This window comes from Tachysurus fulvidraco, chromosome 19 (genome assembly GCF_022655615.1).
Source record: "Tachysurus fulvidraco isolate hzauxx_2018 chromosome 19, HZAU_PFXX_2.0, whole genome shotgun sequence".
Lineage (NCBI taxonomy): Eukaryota > Metazoa > Chordata > Actinopteri > Siluriformes > Bagridae > Tachysurus > Tachysurus fulvidraco.
This window is the reverse complement of record NC_062536.1, coordinates 18,046,015-18,063,357: the sequence shown is the minus strand read 5'-3', so window position 1 is coordinate 18,063,357 and position 17,343 is coordinate 18,046,015. Positions and strand designations below refer to the sequence as shown.

At 40.8% G+C, this 17,343-nt stretch overlaps 2 protein-coding genes across 14 annotated transcripts; both read left to right on the top strand.

Annotated features, from left to right (window-relative positions):
- Positions 1-809: 809 nt before the first annotated feature.
- On the top strand, positions 810-11,109 carry recql (RecQ helicase-like). 13 transcript variants are annotated; one of them, XM_047804261.1, is made up of 18 exons: positions 810-906; positions 2,077-2,140; positions 2,779-2,997; positions 3,076-3,255; positions 3,325-3,431; positions 3,530-3,728; positions 3,809-3,975; positions 4,201-4,276; positions 4,447-4,595; positions 5,941-6,058; positions 6,145-6,283; positions 6,448-6,539; positions 6,861-7,077; positions 7,188-7,320; positions 8,616-8,684; positions 8,787-8,999; positions 9,598-9,751; positions 10,069-10,447. In XM_047804261.1, exons 2-17 carry the CDS (start codon positions 2,119-2,121, stop codon positions 9,724-9,726), a joined length of 2,229 nt encoding a protein of 742 aa, XP_047660217.1. In that variant the 5' UTR covers positions 810-906; positions 2,077-2,118; the 3' UTR covers positions 9,727-9,751; positions 10,069-10,447. The 13 variants fall into 13 exon arrangements, with proteins under 13 accessions (XP_047660217.1, XP_047660218.1, XP_047660208.1 ...); XM_047804262.1 differs by having other exon boundaries at positions 10,031-10,173; XM_047804252.1 differs by lacking the exon at positions 9,598-9,751 and having other exon boundaries at positions 10,069-11,109.
- A 1,516-nt stretch (positions 11,110-12,625) lies between these two features.
- Positions 12,626-16,117, top strand: LOC113651571 (asporin). Its single transcript, XM_027160359.2, has 3 exons — positions 12,626-12,768; positions 12,886-13,705; positions 13,800-16,117. The coding sequence occupies exons 1-3, from the start codon at positions 12,702-12,704 to the stop codon at positions 14,899-14,901; spliced, it is 1,989 nt and encodes a 662-aa protein (XP_027016160.2). The 5' UTR covers positions 12,626-12,701; the 3' UTR covers positions 14,902-16,117.
- Positions 16,118-17,343: the final 1,226 nt, after the last annotated feature.

Below are 17,343 nucleotides of genomic sequence, written 5' to 3'. Positions count from 1 at the left end.
CTTCCCAAAAAGCACTTTATACTCAAGTTTTAGCTTTTGTCTCTTATCTGGATCATGTTATTTTATACCTGAGTTGCTGGTGTATTCATAAAGTGGTCATCTTTGGACTCTTATTCACATTCTGTTGTTACTAAACATATTTTCATCACGCTTGGTACTGCTCGTCTTTACCTTTTATATACTCTACACTCGTATACGTATAAAGAGTGCTGATGTGTGAGTACAAAGTGTTGAGTTCTTGACTTGACTTGACTTGACTTGACCCTTGACTTGATTTATCCCACTATTTTGTATCACTCAGAAGTGGACAAGTTCACCCAATATCTCAGTCATCCCTCCTAAATACCGTCACCTCTGGATTATTTATTAGGGATCTAAATCTACCTCAGGATTTTGTTAACGCTGCTTTAAATAGCTTTATTGAAATTGTTATTTTGACAATAATTTCCTGGAATTAAGGTCTTCTGTTGGTGTAAACTTGAAAAATAAATAGCTCCATGACTGGAAGAAACAAATAAAATATTACTCTACACATTTCTATCTATCTATCTATCTATCTATTTATCTATCTATCTATCTATCTATCTATCTATCTGTCTGTCTGTCTGTCTGTCTGTCTGTCTGTCTGTCTGTCTGTCTGTGTGTGTGTGTGTGTGTGTGTGTGTGTGTGTGTGTGTGTGTGTGTGTGTGTGTGTGTATCTTCTGGCATTAAATAAAGGTTGATTATTGTTTATATGAGACAAAAATAAATCTCATTGTTCTGCACAAAGCAACAACTCCATATAAGGGAAACAATTTGAGGAAAGACAGAAAATGAAACAAACTTCATATCCGGTTTGACCGGAAATGAGAGTCGCGCGGGGCAACCAAAAACAAGCAAACACGAGAGTGGACTTATAGAAGAAGGTTTGCGGTATTTCTCTCTTTTTTATTTATTTATCTTTCCGTTTACATCACAGATAAGTTAGTAACGGTGACATGGTGATATTTACCGCATGCTAGCTCGCTAAGTCACTTTACAACACGCCTAGCATATAGCGTGTAGCATCTCAGCACCTGCTCGAGCGCATCCCATAATAATAAGTTTATTTTATTTAAGTTTATGGAAAACGAACCGACTCCGCAGTGTACTGTATGTTAAAGGGCATATATGTTAATTATCACTGTGTATTTATGTTTATATATCAGTGTGGTAAAGCGGTAGATATATAGAGGAAGGTGACTAAAAGTGCCACTAGTTTATTCATTCATTCATTTAGCTAGCGAGCTAATTAGCCAGCTGCTCCTTAATTAGCGGCTGTAATTAGTTATAATAAGAAGATCATTATTTGATCTCTCTGACACTTTCGGATAGGATTTAAGCTTTTTGTGTGCTGTTTTCTCCTTGCAGTTTTATCCCTCCATCCTGTCCTTTCTCTCTTTTTCCCCCTTGTTATCAATCATTATGGTGCGTTTTTGTTTGCTGTAATAAGAACAAAAACACACCATGTGTGTAATGATTGATAACAATGAGTGTGTGTGTGTGTGTGTGTGTGTATAATGTGTGTGTGTAGTGTGTGTAGTGTGTGTGTGTGTGTGTGTATATACAATGTGTGTGCGTGTGTTCTATCTTATATGTATATATATGTGTATATGTGTGTGTGTGTGTGTGTGTGTGTGTGTGTGTGTGTATGTATATAATGTGTGTGTGTGTGTATAATGTGTGTGTGTGTATAATGTGTGTGTAGTGTGTGTGTGTATATAATGTGTGTGTGTGTGTGTGTATAATGTGTGTGTAGTGTGTGTAGTGTGTGTGTGTGTATAGTGTGTGGTGTGTGTGTGTGTATAGTGTGTGTGTGTGTATAGTGTGTGTGTGTGTGTGTGTGTGTGTGTATATACAATGTGTGTGCGTGTGTTCAATCTTATATATATGTATATATATATATATATGTATATATGTGTGTGTGTGTGTGTGTGTACATATGTGTTTTTGTTTGCTGTAATAAGAACATGGTCAAGAGCTAAAACCTGACCTCCATGATGTTTCCTCGACACACAATTTAACATCATTGTCAATGTTTGGTTTTTTCCCACTAGCAGGATCTGATGTTCATCTCTCTGATATCCTGAAGACTCGAAATGGCGAGCATCACCGATAAAGGTTTGACGACACAATACGACTGATTAAATGTTTACAAAATGATTCGAGAGAAGAGACGCAGGACTGCCGGTTGTGCCAGGATTCTGGTGTGTAGGTAAACACCTCATTAGTGGAGTCTCTGTAAAGCAGAGGTCATTACAGACATGATGGTGAGAGACACTGGCACCTCACAGTCATTAGAGTCTCAGTGGGATGCTGCTGTTTATCAAGACAAATCCCAGGCCACTCTGCTTTACATTCATGCAGCAAGAAGCAAGAATAATAAAAGAGCGTGGATATGACATCAGTAAAACCTACAGATGATCTAAATAGCCTATAAATATTTAATAATTGACAGCCGTGTAGGTGTTTTTAACTCTCGTATACTAACTGCTTCCTGGAAACCTCACCTCTTTCCACATAGCTCATATTACCAGTAATTTTGTCTCCAGCTTGAAAGATGTTGCATCATCGCTTTCTGTTATAGTAAACAGAGATTGTTCCGAGTTTCTTAAGGTGAAATAAAAGTTTGGCTAAGATTAAACAACATTCTGGATCTGGTGTTTACATCCAAATTTCTGTAAAGCACTGCAATTTCTTTAAAACAATTTGTCTAGTGTGAAAACATGAATAAAATACTGATGATCACTGTGTTGCAGAAGAAGCTCGGGCTGAGTTGGACTCGGTCGAAGCCGAGTTGGAGTTTCTGGAGCTGCAGATCTCTGAGCTCCTGGAGAAGCAGGCCTCTCTAACCTCAAGGAAAAACAAACTTCTGAAGATTCTGGATGGCTCGCACGACTCTGCTCAGCCCTCAGGATCTGCGAAGCCATCCAAACCCGGCTTCAGCAAAAAAGACTTGCAGCACTATGAGGACTCAGGTGAAAGAAATGCATGGAATTGAAATGGCAGTTAAAATTGTCACTGTTTTATATCATCACCTGTGTTTTCTGTGCCAGATTTCTCATGGTCAAAAGATGTCGAGGCGAAACTGGCGACTGTGTTCAAACTCTCCAAGTTCCGACCTCTTCAGCGAGCCGCGATCAACCTCAGCATGTCAGGGAGAGATCTGTTTTTGGTGATGCCTACCGGCCGCGGCAAGAGTTTGTGCTACCAGCTACCGGCTGTCTGTTCTAACGGTAAATGAAAAAAAAATCCACACACACACAGATACAACTGCTAGGTGCTAATATTTGCTTCTTTATCAGGTTTTACGCTGGTCATCTCTCCGTTGGTGTCTCTGATGGAGGATCAGCTCATGTATCTGAAGTCCATCAACGTTCCTGCTGTAACACTTAATGCTTCTAGTTCAAAGGTTAAAACGCACAAAAAACGTATAACGTCATCTCAGAGAACGCAAGCTTGCTATCTGTTTATTTATTATTATTAATTATCTTCATCTTTTCTGTTTAGGAGGATTCGAAATATGTCATGGCGGGCATGATTGATAAAAACAGCCCCTTCAAACTGCTCTACGTGACTCCGGAGAAAATCTCTAAGAGCAAACTGCTGATGTCTAAGCTGGAGAAAGCTTATAACATGGGTCTGCTGGAGCGCATCGCTGTAGACGAAGTTCACTGCTGCAGTCAGTGGGGTCATGACTTCAGACCAGGTGCGAAGGTTAAAAATAAAGGCAATTATTCACGCCATCACAGACGACTCTGTACCGACGCGATTCTTTGTGCGATTTAGATTACAAGCTCCTGGGCATTCTCAAACGTCAGTTCCCTAAAGTCCCACTGATCGGACTGACTGCCACTGCAACCAGCAGCGTTCTGAAAGACTGCCAGAAGATCCTGTGTGTTCAGGATCCAGTCACACTTACAGCACCATTTAACAGGCCTAATCTCTATTATGAGGTAAACAGCATTAGTTCCGTTTAACATCACAAATGCATCACATTTTCTGGTCAGGTACAAGAAGCCTTAAAAAAAAAAAAAAAACACTTGGTGTCATGCTGACATTGGACATTGACACAGCTCTCTGGTCATTCCCTCACCAGCTTCCTTTTTCTCTCTTTACTTTAACAAGACACAAATGCACAGCTTGTCATGTTACAGACTTCAGAAGTGTTTATTTTACAGGTTCAATTTAAAGACAGCGAAGACTCGACTAAAGGAATCGCAGCACTGATTAAAGGAAAATACAAGGACCAGTCAGGTACACGAGCTTGTCATATCGTCAGCATCCGAATTCTAAAACTTGCTGCTTTAGCTGTGACGCTAGAAACTCCAACTTCTGCTGTCCTATCGGCAGTAATATATGTTTTAAAATAAATGGCTGAATAATATGATGAATTGAAGGCTATCTTTTTATTTCTTTCCCTAAAGGAATCGTCTACGTTTTCTCACAGAAGGATGCAGAGATGGTGTCTAAAGAGCTGCAGCAGAGGGGCATCCTGGCCCAGCCGTACCACGCCAGCATGGAGCCTTCAGATAAAACCCTGGTGCATCATCAGTGGTCTAGCAAAAAGATTCAGGTAGAATCTCTGCTTACATGAAGAGGGGATGAGACACTGACTAAGCGAGAACTGGGAATGAAATGAAAAAAAATATATTATGCTTATTAGGGATGCACCAAAAGTGAGAATTTTCATTTAAAGGCAGGGTCTCTGTTGTTTAAGAAACGCTTCAGAAAACTGAGTCGGGACGACAAACAAAACAAAGATCAAAACAAACATGTAGCCAATGAGCAGAAAGGGGCGGGTCTTGACAATACGGGCGGAGAGAGTGTTCAGTGTGCATGTGTGACATTAGCAGGAAGCGGTTTTAACATCGACATGGAGGATAAAAACAAAGAAAGAAAGAAAGAGAAGAAAGACTTACGATAAGGCAAGAAGTAGGACGTGTTAATATAGGATCAGCTTTCCAGTGCTGGAGAGAACTGAAGGAGCAGGAAGTCGGCCACATATTCACAGGTTGGAGTTTCCCGAGTCAATAACTCCTGAGCTAAACGCTGTTACTACACAAATAACACCTCTTTTCTATCGTAGTAATGTAGAGAGGCAGCTACAACCGCGTTTTGTGTAGTAACAGCGTTTAGCTCAGGAGGTATCGACTCGGGAAACTCCGACCTGTGAATATGTGGCCGACTTTACTTAAGACGCCGAGGCGCTTTTTTCCTTCTCGATAGGTGAGTAACGTTGGTTTTGCTTTGTTACACAGAACTAATATATGCCTTTGTCCTTTACATGATTATGCTTGTGTGGCATTTTTGCTTGTTTGTTTATCTGCAATCGTATTGTTCTTCCCTTCAGCTATGATAAAGACACATTTCTTTCCATTAGTCGCCTGGGTTACGTATGTATGTGTGGGCGGAGCTATCGATACAGGGGTGGGACCCATTTGGGTTAGGGGCGTGTTTGTTTTGGTGATTTTATATGTCAATGTTGGCTTTCAAACATCGCAGACCCCACCTTTAAAACATCTAAAAAAGCAAAAAATGTCAGGTTTGTGGAAACATCCCATTAGACAATGGATTCGTAAAAGCAGTTTATAAAGGTAAAAGACTACAGCATGTTTGTGATCTGCACACTTCTCAAGCAATACTGTGAAAGCAGAGCTTTTTATTTGATTAACTCTGAGTTCTCAGCTCAGCTCAACCCTTTCCAACCCTTTACAACAGCGTCGACTCAGAAAGCGATGACTAGAAGGCCATAGAGTTTGGAGCCTTAGAAACAGAGCTGTGAAATGAAGACTAAGTGAATGACTAGGAAGTACTTTAAGTTTAAGGTGTACATCACAGTCTTCAGAGCGATCCATGTGAGTGTGAGCAGGACAGTAGCAAAGTATAACAAAGTCCACAATCTCTGTTTTGTTTTTTAGGTGGTTGTTGCCACGGTGGCCTTTGGAATGGGCATCGACAAAGCAGATGTGCGGTTTGTCATCCACCATACCATCAGCAAGTCCATAGAGAACTACTATCAGGAGAGCGGGCGTGCAGGTACGCTACTGACCGTAGTGCTCACACCAGACATCTCTCTTACTATTGTTTGATGCGCATTTCATTTTGACGTTCGACTGTTTCAGGGAGAGATGACGATCCAGCAGACTGCATCGTGTTCTACGGGTTTCAGGATATTTTCAGGATCAGCACCATGGTTGTGATGGAGAACACCGGGCAGCAGAAGCTTCAGAATATGGTGGCTTATTGTCAGAACGTCGACAGGTATTACTATGATAATACACCATTGCCTATACGTAGCACATGCGGACCAGTTAGAGACGGATCCAGACAGTTACAATTATATCCACTAGTATTAATAAGAAGGAAACTCCGGTAGCTCTGTTGCAACGACTCGTCCATGTGCTACAGTACGTTTTTGCCCTCAGGTGTCGGCGCGCCGTGATGGCGGTTCATTTCGATGAAGTTTGGGACGATGAAGAGTGTAACCAAGCGTGCGATGTCTGTCGCCATGGCAATGGTGAGTAGAAAAATGTGTGTCTCATACACTTATGAAAAGATGTCACCAGCATTTGGGGCCTTATGTGTTTATTTCCTTTGACCTTCTTTTAACAGATTTTTCGAACCTGAATTTTTAGATTGTTTTAGGCTGAAATTTTTATTCTGTATTTTTCAAGCATGAATAATTTAGAAACCGATAGATTTAATGACATTTTAGTATATTACAGTGATGTTCATGTTGAGAACTTTCAAGATAATCACAGCTCAGGTTCTGCAGACTTATTTTGAACTGGGTTTAAGCCCAAACTGTACAAGTAACCGGCCCATGTCTTTGTGCCAGACTACATCACCATGGACATCACCAAGCACGCACGTGAGGTGGTGGACATTGTAGAGCTGGCTGCATCTCTGGACGAGAAGTTGACCCCTCTGAAGGTGTGTGATACCTGGATGGGCAAAGGCAGCGCCAAGATCCGTAAAATGTCCAAGGTCACGACCCTGTCACGCCCGGAGGTGGAGTCCATCATTGTTCATCTCTTACTACACGGCTACTTCAGGTACTTCTCAATGCGGAGGGTCTCCTAAAGCGAAAGCTTTTTTGAGGGCGGTAATTATTCTGAGCTTTCACACGTATGGATTTAACTCTCCTCCCCATTTTGTTTTAAAGTGAAGACTTCAGCTTCACACCATACACAACCTACTTTTACCTGAAAGCAGGACGTAAAGCCGGCTTACTGAAGAACGAAAACCACTCCGTAACCATGAAGATGAGGAGGAAAGTATCTCCGCCCGGCGCAAGTGTAAATATTCCTTTTATCCCATTGAAATCGTATTCTCTTATTCAGATATGTCTCTTTCTTTACCCTTTAATTTTAATCTGTTAGTCACTGATAAATGTTTCGATCAGAATACTTAAGTCAACGATTTCATTTCACTGTAGATCAGTTTGTCTTTAACTCTTGACTAATTTCACTCACGTCTAGTTACAGTATTTCCGTTCCTTTTTGAAACCTCTGATGTTTATCACTGCTAATCAGACCTATACGTCATTTATGAGCACTAACCGTAGATGTCTTTGTTCAGGGTTGTTCGTCATAAACCTGCTGATTATGGGTTCGTAAAGATGATAAAAAGATGATGATACTGACAGTCGCCTTGTCACACTTTCGCAGGAGAGCGGCGAGTTGTCGCTTCGCCTGTCGTTATTTTAATGTGTAATTTGAGATTAATATTTTATCTTGAACAAGATCCACAAGTAGCTTAGTGGGTAGCACGTTCGCCTCACACCTCCAGGGTTGGGGGTTCGATTCCCGCCTCCGCCTTGTGTGTGTGGAGTTTGCATGTTCTCCCCGTGCCTCGGGGGGTTTCCTCCGGGTACTCCGGTTTCCTCCCCCGGTCCAAAGACATGCATGGTAGGATGATTGGCATCTCTGGAAAATTGTCCGTAGTGTGTGAGTGTGTGAGTGAATGAGAGTGTGTGTGTGCCCTGTGATGGGTTGGCACTCCGTCCAGGGTGTATCCTGCCTCGATGCCCGATGACGCCTGAGATAGGCACAGGCTCCCCGTGACCCGAGAAGTTCGGATAAGCGGTAGAAAATGAATGAATTAAAAAAAGATAGACAAGTAGATAGCCAGCGATTTACAAATAATAGAACAAAAACCATGAGAGGCATTTGCCTGGTCCTCCGAGCAGATGAGATAATGAGACAAATTCCTAAATGAATCCGGATTAAGTGACAGTTCAATAGGTCCAATGTTAAAGCCCTCTTAAATCTAACATCAGTCTTTTTATTTTTTTTTTCATGATTTAATGCTAGTTATTAGGGATTCTGCCGAACAGTGTCAGTAGGGGGCAGTGTGCTGCATTATCAATGTGAAATAAGGAATAATATAGGATTTGGTTTTATCCACGTTTAAGAAGAATTAGACCCAGAATATCAAGAACAACGTGTGCTAATCCCATACAGCTCCTTGCAGGAGCTTAACTTTGTCCTTAAAAAAAGTCCTTGGGTTGAGTTTCCTGCTAAATTTTTCTCTAAAGGATGTGAATCTAAAGCTTTTCCTGAATTATTTTAATGATTTATTTTGCACAAAGGTCATCAAGATCGAGAGTCAGTTTGTCCCTGACATTTGGACATTTGGCTCTGGTGTGGAGCTCATAAAGGTTTGGCTCATTTAGTTCAAGAAAAAGCTAGTTGTATGATCGGTTTTATTCAGCTGTAAACTTCATGCTCTCCTGTAATCCTGACTGACTCTATAACGCTAGACCGAGTGCTGTAAAAAGTGCAGAATAAAGAGGAGGTGGAGAAAGCTCAGACACGCCAGTGAGGCCGTGCAACAGGCCGCGAGCACCGTGAAAAAGAAGAGAAGTAAAAGACGACGCCGAAGGTTCGCACAGAGACAGTACGTTCAGAGCACTGTGTGCAGCTCGCAGGATGTTAAGCCTGTGTTTAAACGCAGAAGCTACAGAGTCAAGCAGGTGACTTCATCAACAGGGCTGGGTCTTTTTTTTTTTTTTTCTCAATTTTGAGGTGGAGGTGTTCTCGGGTTCAGTCATCACACTTCGGTGGCAAATATCATCCGCTGGACCTGCACTGCGTTATGGGACTCTGTATCACTTCTCCGAGATGACGAGGCATACAGATCAATACGACTGGGCTCAGGGGTGGACAAATCATAAATCTATTAACTAACCCACCGAGTCGAAGCGCATCAATAAAATAACTAGTAAAATAACTAAGTGCATGAATACAGACACAGTGCAAAAGATGTAGACAAAGAGCAGAATACAACCTCACACAGATGTACACAACATCCAAAATAATATTTTTTATATATATATATAGCCTAGACTGGAAATCTGCTACTCGTGATCTACTGGTTTGTCCACTGCTGTGACCTGCCTACTAAAAGATTATAGAAATTGCTTCATCACGCAGACTTTATGGAAATTCAACCCTTAATAAATGTTTAGGCTGTATTCTCTTTTTTGCAGTGACAGATTGTGACTCTGCACTCAGTCTTTCCCGCCCTCAAAGACTCCCAGGTTTAAAACAAGGCTCTTGTGCTGCCCGCAGGTCAGTGTGACAGGAGGCAGCGGAGATAAGTCTAGTGCCAAGCTAAAACCAAAAGAAGAAAAAAGACCTGCCGAGAACGCTGGGAAAAAACCTGTGGCCAAGAAAATCAAGAAAGAAACTGTTCCCTAGTCTCATGAGGATAAAGAGGCCAAAAGTACAGTTTCTTACTATTTTCAAATTCGCATGAAGATATATTGTTTACTCAGGATGTCCAAAAGCCATTTGTTTGTCTTGCTTGTCCATAACTGTCGCTTCCCCTAACATCATGCTGTACGTTCTGCCTATATGCGCTTTCATAACCCCGGCAAATATATATATATATACACAGTGGGTTCACTCACATGGGAACATTACAGGAGTGTCTGCATGATTGTTCACTAATCACTAATTCCATGTACTTATAACCTGTTGTCATATGTTCTTTCCCCATTAGCAAAATACAGACTCACTCAGTATCTTCCGTATCCTCAGATTGACCAATCAGTCGCTGAGCTTCAAGAAGAAACTCACGGAAGCTCGAAGGACATCATTACCGATCAAAGTGCAAATGGAAACGTAATCAAACCAAACACCGACCAACCGAACCCGGAGAGGAGACTCTCCCAAAATCAGGAGGACTCCAGCTCATTACAAGCACCTGAAAGCATCCAGCCGCGTGTAATCGAGGTGAACGTAGAAGTGAACGTTCAGGATCAGAAAGCCGTCGCGGGAAACGGCGCCCAAGCTCTTCACAAAACGACTCGACAGCTGGTGCCGTCTAAACGAAGACGACGGCGGTTCTCACCTCCGCCTTCGGAATCCATCCTGGCCAGCTGTCCGTCAGAGACTTCTATCATTTCTGCAGCAGCCGTCGAAGAGCTGTGCGACCTCCGCAGCTACTACAGCAAACAGCTGAGGAGGATAAACTACACGTCCCACGAGCAGCTGCAGGAGTCGCCTTCAGGAATGCTGACGTGCATAAGAGAGCCGCTGAGAGGCCTCCGTCTCCCCTCCAGTACCACCATAGCCAAAAGCGCTAGAAATTTATGGACACGTGTTAGCATGAGAAGGAAACTTATCCAGAGGTGACGTTTAAATCCATGACGTGTAAAATGATACAAGTTCCCTAGAGTTACATTTTTTTGGAAAACTCCTCTGCTTCAGTGTTGCACTCCCCACTTAATGAAAAAGACACAGATCAGTGTTTTGGTTTATAAATGAAGTAGATTGTTTTTGTTTGTGTTTATTTATGTTGGTGTTAAAAAAATATCTAAAATGGATTTAAAAGTATTAGCATTCCCTAGTATAGGCTAGTTTTTACCACAGTGCTGCTCGACTCTGGCTCCTGATTGGTCAGATTATGTCAATAGATCTTCTGTATCTTGCAGTAGAATAGTTATGACATTCACAGGAACTTGTAAGGTGGTCTTTTTTTTTTTGTGCAGATTTTTTAACGTTATCCTTTGTTATAATGGCACAACCAATTACGATGTTTGTACTTTGATCAGAAATAAAGTTTCAGAGCTTATAGTTGTTGTTAATTTATTTATTTATTTTTTTGGGTTGGTTTCATGAGAGAATTTCACACGATAAACAAACATGCAGTACACATAATCTCCAGTAGATGTCGACATAAACTACATTTAGCATGGCATGATTTCAGTATCCACCGATGGATGAAAAGGTAATTTGTTGAACTTTTCTTCGTCATTTTGATCACAGTGATAAAAAGGACAAGGACATTTTCTCCTAGTTAGTAAAAACTAACGAGGCTCAGCGGAGCTCTAAATCTGGAGGTCAGAGGATGTTCAGGTGCTGCTGTGGAAGGATCTGATGCAGTGAGGATGAATGTTATTGAGTTCCAGGTAAAGTATAAGTGAGACACTTGAGTTCACTGATTTACACACTAAGCAGGAGAAATCTGATTTCACAGGATCAAGGTTCTCAGATGATTGGAGAAGATTGGAGACATGTAAACCATTCTTAAATCTCTTATTGCAAATATCTGTTTTTGTTTAGTTGGTTATTTCATGCAAACTCCACACACACGGCAGAGGCGGGAATCGAACCCCCAACCCTGGAGGTGTGAGGCGAACATGCTAACCACTGAGCCATCGTGCCCCCAGAGAAATAAAGTAATTATTTAAAAAAAGAAATAATATTAATAGTATCAATCAAAAAAAAAAGAAAAACAGTACAGAAATAGATACAGGGACAAGTAATATTTTTTAAATGTAGAAAAAACAATGAGAAGAATTTTTGAGTGAAAGAGTGTCTACTTTTTAGTGTCTACAGTGTATCTGCTTTCTAGCTTGTGTTAATGTTTACCTACTTTTCTGTCCTCAAACTATATCCTACTATTTAATTTCTCATATTTTTGGAGTTGGTTGTCTTGAGAGTAGACAAAAGCAAGGTCAGGTCTATTTGTCCTAACGTCTCGACGCACAGACATGAACTGATGTCTGTCAATTACAGAAAATCCAGGCAGCTCTATGTGTTTATATAAAGCATGGTACACTGACCTGGGGATCTACTTTCCCTCTCACTTTGAAACACATCTTGCAGTCCGTCCTAAGGTCATCTGTTTGCCTGGAAACTACTCGTCACTAAAGCGACAGTGAGCAGAAGCTCCAAAGGAAAGGTAAACAGGGACCTCGGTGAACTTTGACCTGTCTGAACAATCTTCTTCAACCTCTATTGATCCTGGAGATTCTTTAGTTTTGTGTGTGGGTGTGACACAATCTTCATCATGCATTTTTTACATGGTTGCAATTCAACAATTGGCTGCTCTGCCCAAATAGAAGAGGATATATTAACTCTGGAATCTTTTGTTTCTGCATTTTGGCCCAGAGCTCATTTACGGATAAGCAAGCACGTCTACGATGCAAACAGAGGGCTGAGAAGTTTGTTTAAAGGTTTAAGGTAAGTTTAAAATATTCCTGAATTAATTAGATGGCACTCCGAATGTTTAACGCTGCACAAGTTCTGACTAGTTCATGAAACATTTCAGCAAAGAGCCGACTGGAATAACTATCGCTGGAAACGCGTCTCTTCGCTCTTCCAGGTTGTGACTTACAGTATTTATGTGGATCTTACTGTCCCTGTTTATTACTTTCAAGTGAAAAATGAGAACGGTGATGTTTTCGCTGTTTTGGATCTTCGCCGTGGTAAAGACTTTAGCGCTTCAGCCACGTAAGTACTGAGGGCAATTACATAGACAAACAGATTCACACATGTTACAGAATTTTAATTCTTACATTACCAAAGCCTTGATTTATTTCCCTTTAGTTGGTTAATTCTCTTTTACAGGTCTGAACGTAACATCTTCTCAGATTGTGTCTTCGGACGGTGTGAATCGGACTCAGCAGAGTCCTGATCACATCCAGCAACATCCAACAGAAGAAGAAGAAGAAGAAGAGCTAAAATGGGAGAAAGAGCCAGGAACCATGATTACTATAACAATAACAGAGGAAGAAGAGGAAGTACAGGGTAAAAGAGTGGATGAAGAGAGCAGGACCAGACCTGAGGAACTGATTGAGGAAGAGAATCGCGGTGTAGCTCCGTCTGTAAGACTATCAGTAGACGCTTCACTTTCCTCTTTGTCTCCTTCTCGGTATTTCTCATCCACCATCATTCCATCTTTGATCACCACCTCCATCACCACACAAGGTCCTGTAGACATGACACAGATTAATCTTGATGCTGATGAACAAAATACATCTCTCTCGGGTTCTCCCACCAGTCACTTTTCAGCTCTAAAGAACACATCTATGCTATCATCCAATCAGAACAGAACACATGTCAATCCCTCATTGGATCACATTGAAAGTTCTAAAGAAACCGTAGATGCCGCTCCCACAGCAAAGGCAGCCAGGGCTGGACCTACTGCCATGAGCTTACCCAGCACCTTCAAGACCAAAGCAAAGAACAAAGACAAGCGTATAGCAAAAACCAAGAAAAACAAACTTCTGAAGAAGGAGAGGAATATGAAGGAGAAGAAAAACAAGCCTATAAAAAATTCAAAGCAAGGGGAAAGGCTAAAACAGAAGAAAGATCAGCTGACTCCTACCCCATTCTTTCCATATTTTGAAGATCACTACTGCCCACCAGACTGTTCTTGTTACGGGAGGTGTGTATCAAATACAGTTTAACATATGCTGAGATTAACGTCTGTAAATTCATGTGATTTTTTAATGTGTATGTGTGCTGCCTTGTTCTTACAGGGTGGTGCAATGTTCAGACAAAGGGCTCGAAATGTTTCCCTATGGTATTCCATTCAATTCCCGCTACATCCTTCTTATGAACAACCACATCAAGAGCATTCCGCTGGACCTGCTTTCAGAGTACCTTTCTATGGAGTTCTTGGTGCTGAGCAACAATCGTCTGGTAGACAGTTCTATCGAAGGTGCCTTCAAAGGCATTCGGGCACTAAAGAGGCTGTATTTAGACCGGAACATTCTCCAGAGTGTCCCTAATGACCTTCCAGCCTCACTGGAAGAGCTCCGTCTGGATGGGAACGAGGTGAAAGTGATGTCTGAGGTGACCTGGTTTCGTTGCCCTGGCTTGCTCATTCTCAGCTTGAGCAACAACAGTTTAGAAAGTATCTCCTCCTCATTCCCTGTTGGAGTAATGTCTCCACTAACCAGCCTTCGTATACTCAGCCTCTCCCACAACCTTCTTACCTCTGTCCCCTTGCATCTCCCTCTTAGCCTTCAAGAGCTTTACCTCCGTGGTAACCTCATCCAACGCTTCCAGCCAGGAGTTTTTAATGGCAAGGCACAGCTTCAAGTGTTGGACCTCAGTGCCAACAGGCTGACTAACAAGGGTTTGGGAAAAGGTGCACTAACCAATGCCATTTACTTGGAGAGTCTCAACCTAGAAGGGAACTTCTTGAAGCAAGTCCCTCGTTACCTACCACACTCCCTAAAGACCCTTAACTTAGAGGGAAACTCAATCTCGAGCATCAGCAAGGCCATGTTTCTCTCACTTCCACATCTGGAGCATCTTGGCCTAGCCCGCAATAAGATCTCCAAGGTGGTGCCTGGGGCATTTCGGGTGCTTCCTTTGTTGCACCAGCTGGACCTTAGCCACAATATGCTGCACCAGGTCCCACGTCAGCTCCCAGCTTGGCTCGTTTATATTGCGCTTAACCATAACAAGATTCAGATGATTCCACGTGATGCATTCTGCTCGTTCAAAAAATCAGAAGCAGTCAAAAGTCGACTGGTTAAGGTGCAGCTGGAGCACAACCTGGTAGACTTGGGAAACCTGGACAGCATGGCTTTCAGCTGCCTAAGAGGATTTCAGGTGGTGCACTTTTACTGATGAAACAATGGTACAAACTGATAGAAAGCAAAACAAACAAACAAACAAACAAACAAACAAACAAACAAATAAATATAGGCAGGTTGTACCTAAAAGTTAACTGATTCAGAAGTGCAGGTGATAACATTCCTTGGGTACCAAAGTGCAACAAACCCTACCAGTGACACAAAGGGTAGCAGCAAACCTTTCAATTTGTCAAAATGGATCGTTTAAAATCTTAAACACTTTTTTTTTTTGTCAAATTCTTTATTTCCCTCACTGGACTATATACCATTGAACGTCTTAAGACCTGTTTCACTGGCATTCATATTCATATTCTCTGCTTCATGCATACATTTTCTTGTGTTACTACTCAGGGTAAGTGCGTTCTTATTTTAATGTCTGGTTCATGTTATAAAGGTGGACATTTGTGTTGATGTACTGTAGGTGTCACTGAAGGGAAGTTCACAAGGGCATCCACAAGGCTTGAAAAATGACTATTACCACTTATATCTTCTAACCCCAAATCCTTTTTTACACAAATTACACAAACACGTTTTTGGAATTACATTATATTATGTTTTATAAGAGCAACTTGTAAATCAAATACAGCAAATTTCTCAAATCGCTTTGTTTTTTTTTTTCTGTCCGAAGAACAACGAGCCATAACACATTGTTGAGGGTGTGTTATAGAATAAAATAAAGATTCATCTGCATATTAGGAAGAAGACTGGGTTCTGGAAACCTTGGACTACTCGAAAAGTAAAAGTCACGAGCCACTTTAATAGAAACACCCGTACTCGTTGCTGGGATTGTTTTTGTTATTCAGTTCTATACAGTATGCGACCTACAGTGAAATAAATCTGCTTAGACTGTGCCTATTAATAACTGATAACAAATAATAAATAAATAAATAAATAAATAAATAAATAAATATTTGTTCCAAGTGTGCAAAAAAGATGATGTATAAAATATGCAGCTGTGGTGGTTACATGGTAGTAACAGTACCAAGTTCAGTGTGACTTTATGGAGCCCTAAACGATAGGAATAGTGGACATGTCGGTGTTGAGGAGACTGAGAGAAGTTTTTAAGAAAAAATAATAGGTTGTGCTTGTCTGACACTCAGACCCTCCTTTTGGTATTCGATCTGCCACATGATTGGCTAATTTGTATTATTTCATGATTGAGCAGGTATTAGAGGTGTTCCTATTAAAAGGGCTTTGAGTGATAATAATAGTTATTTGGTGCATTATTATTATTATTATTATTATTATTATTATTATTATTATTATTATTATTATTATTATTATTATTATTATTATTATTATTATTATTATTATTATTATGCACCAAATAACTATTATTATTTAAGTTTCTTTTTATTTGATAATATATCTGTCAAATTAAAGTGATATTACAAAATTTTATCAATTGCATTTTTTTTCTTTGTATGCCTTTTTAAATAATTAAAAACTACATAAATTAATAAATCAAATCTTTGGGTTTTTTTGTCCATTGGCCTGGTTATTTTCTTGTGTATTAACTAGTAGATTTTATTTTATCAATTTAAATAAATAACCCTGATTGGTTCATGACAGAACTTTTATTTCAAAATGAATAAAATGATATTAGTTGATTAACTGGATTGAATTCGGTGATTACACATAATCAACACAAGGTGGCAGTAGTGCACGACTTTTATTTAATTTCTTTTATTTCCTTTAGGATTCATGTCCAAATTCATTCACAGTATTAATGTAAGGATAAAGACTTTTACAGGGAACGTGGATCAACGTTGTATTACTTTAGATTTGTCTCAAAAGTCTATTGTTCAGAGTTGAGTTTTAGTGTGAGCAAACAGTTCTTCTAGTCTGAACTCTCTCTCTCTCTCTCTCTCTCTCTCTCTCTCTCTCTCTCTCTCTCTCTCTCTCTGTGTGTGTGTGTGTGTGTGTGTGTGTGTGTGTGTGTGTGTGTGTGTGTGTGTGTGTGTGTGTGTGTGTGCTCTTAGTAAGCTTTCACAAACCACAAGATGGTATTAAGAATGTTTAAAGGCAATGCTAAGGTACAGAGAGAGAGAGAGAGAGAGAGAGAGAGAGAGAGAGAGAGAGAGAGAGCAAACAAGAAATCCAGTTTTTGAGTGTCGTGAATTCCATGTGTCTAATAGTGATGCTGAGCTACGTGGCAGTGTGAGACAGCTGTAAAGATGGAGGGGGGAGTGAAAGAATGGCAGAAGGGGAAAGGAGGAGACAGGAGAGAGAGAGAGAGAGAGAGAGAGAGAGAGAGAGAGAGAGAGAGAGAGAGAGAGAGAGAGAGAAAATTTGGGTTGAAGGTGAAGAGCAGCTCCAGCGCTTCCTTCTAATCCAGCAGGACCCTGACCACTGCTCTCTCTCTCTCTCTCTCTCTCTCTCTCTCTCTCTCTCTCTCTCTCTCTCTCTCTCTCCCTCTCTCTCACTTTCCTTCCCT

Bases quoted from the DNA above. Each gene is read 5' to 3' on its own strand.
- recql (XM_047804252.1), top strand. From the start codon at position 2,119: ATGGCGAGCATCACCGATAAAG. The intron at 3,976-4,200 runs GTAAACAGCATT...TTTATTTTACAG, and splicing joins GGCCTAATCTCTATTATGAG to GTTCAATTTAAAGACAGCGA. The intron at 6,284-6,447 runs GTATTACTATGA...TTTTGCCCTCAG, and splicing joins TATTGTCAGAACGTCGACAG to GTGTCGGCGCGCCGTGATGG.
- LOC113651571 (XM_027160359.2), top strand. From the start codon at position 12,702: ATGAGAACGGTGATGTTTTCGCTGTTTTGGATCTTCGCCGTGGTAAAG. The intron at 12,769-12,885 runs GTAAGTACTGAG...TCTCTTTTACAG, and splicing joins GACTTTAGCGCTTCAGCCAC to GTCTGAACGTAACATCTTCT. The intron at 13,706-13,799 runs GTGTGTATCAAA...TTGTTCTTACAG, and splicing joins GACTGTTCTTGTTACGGGAG to GGTGGTGCAATGTTCAGACA.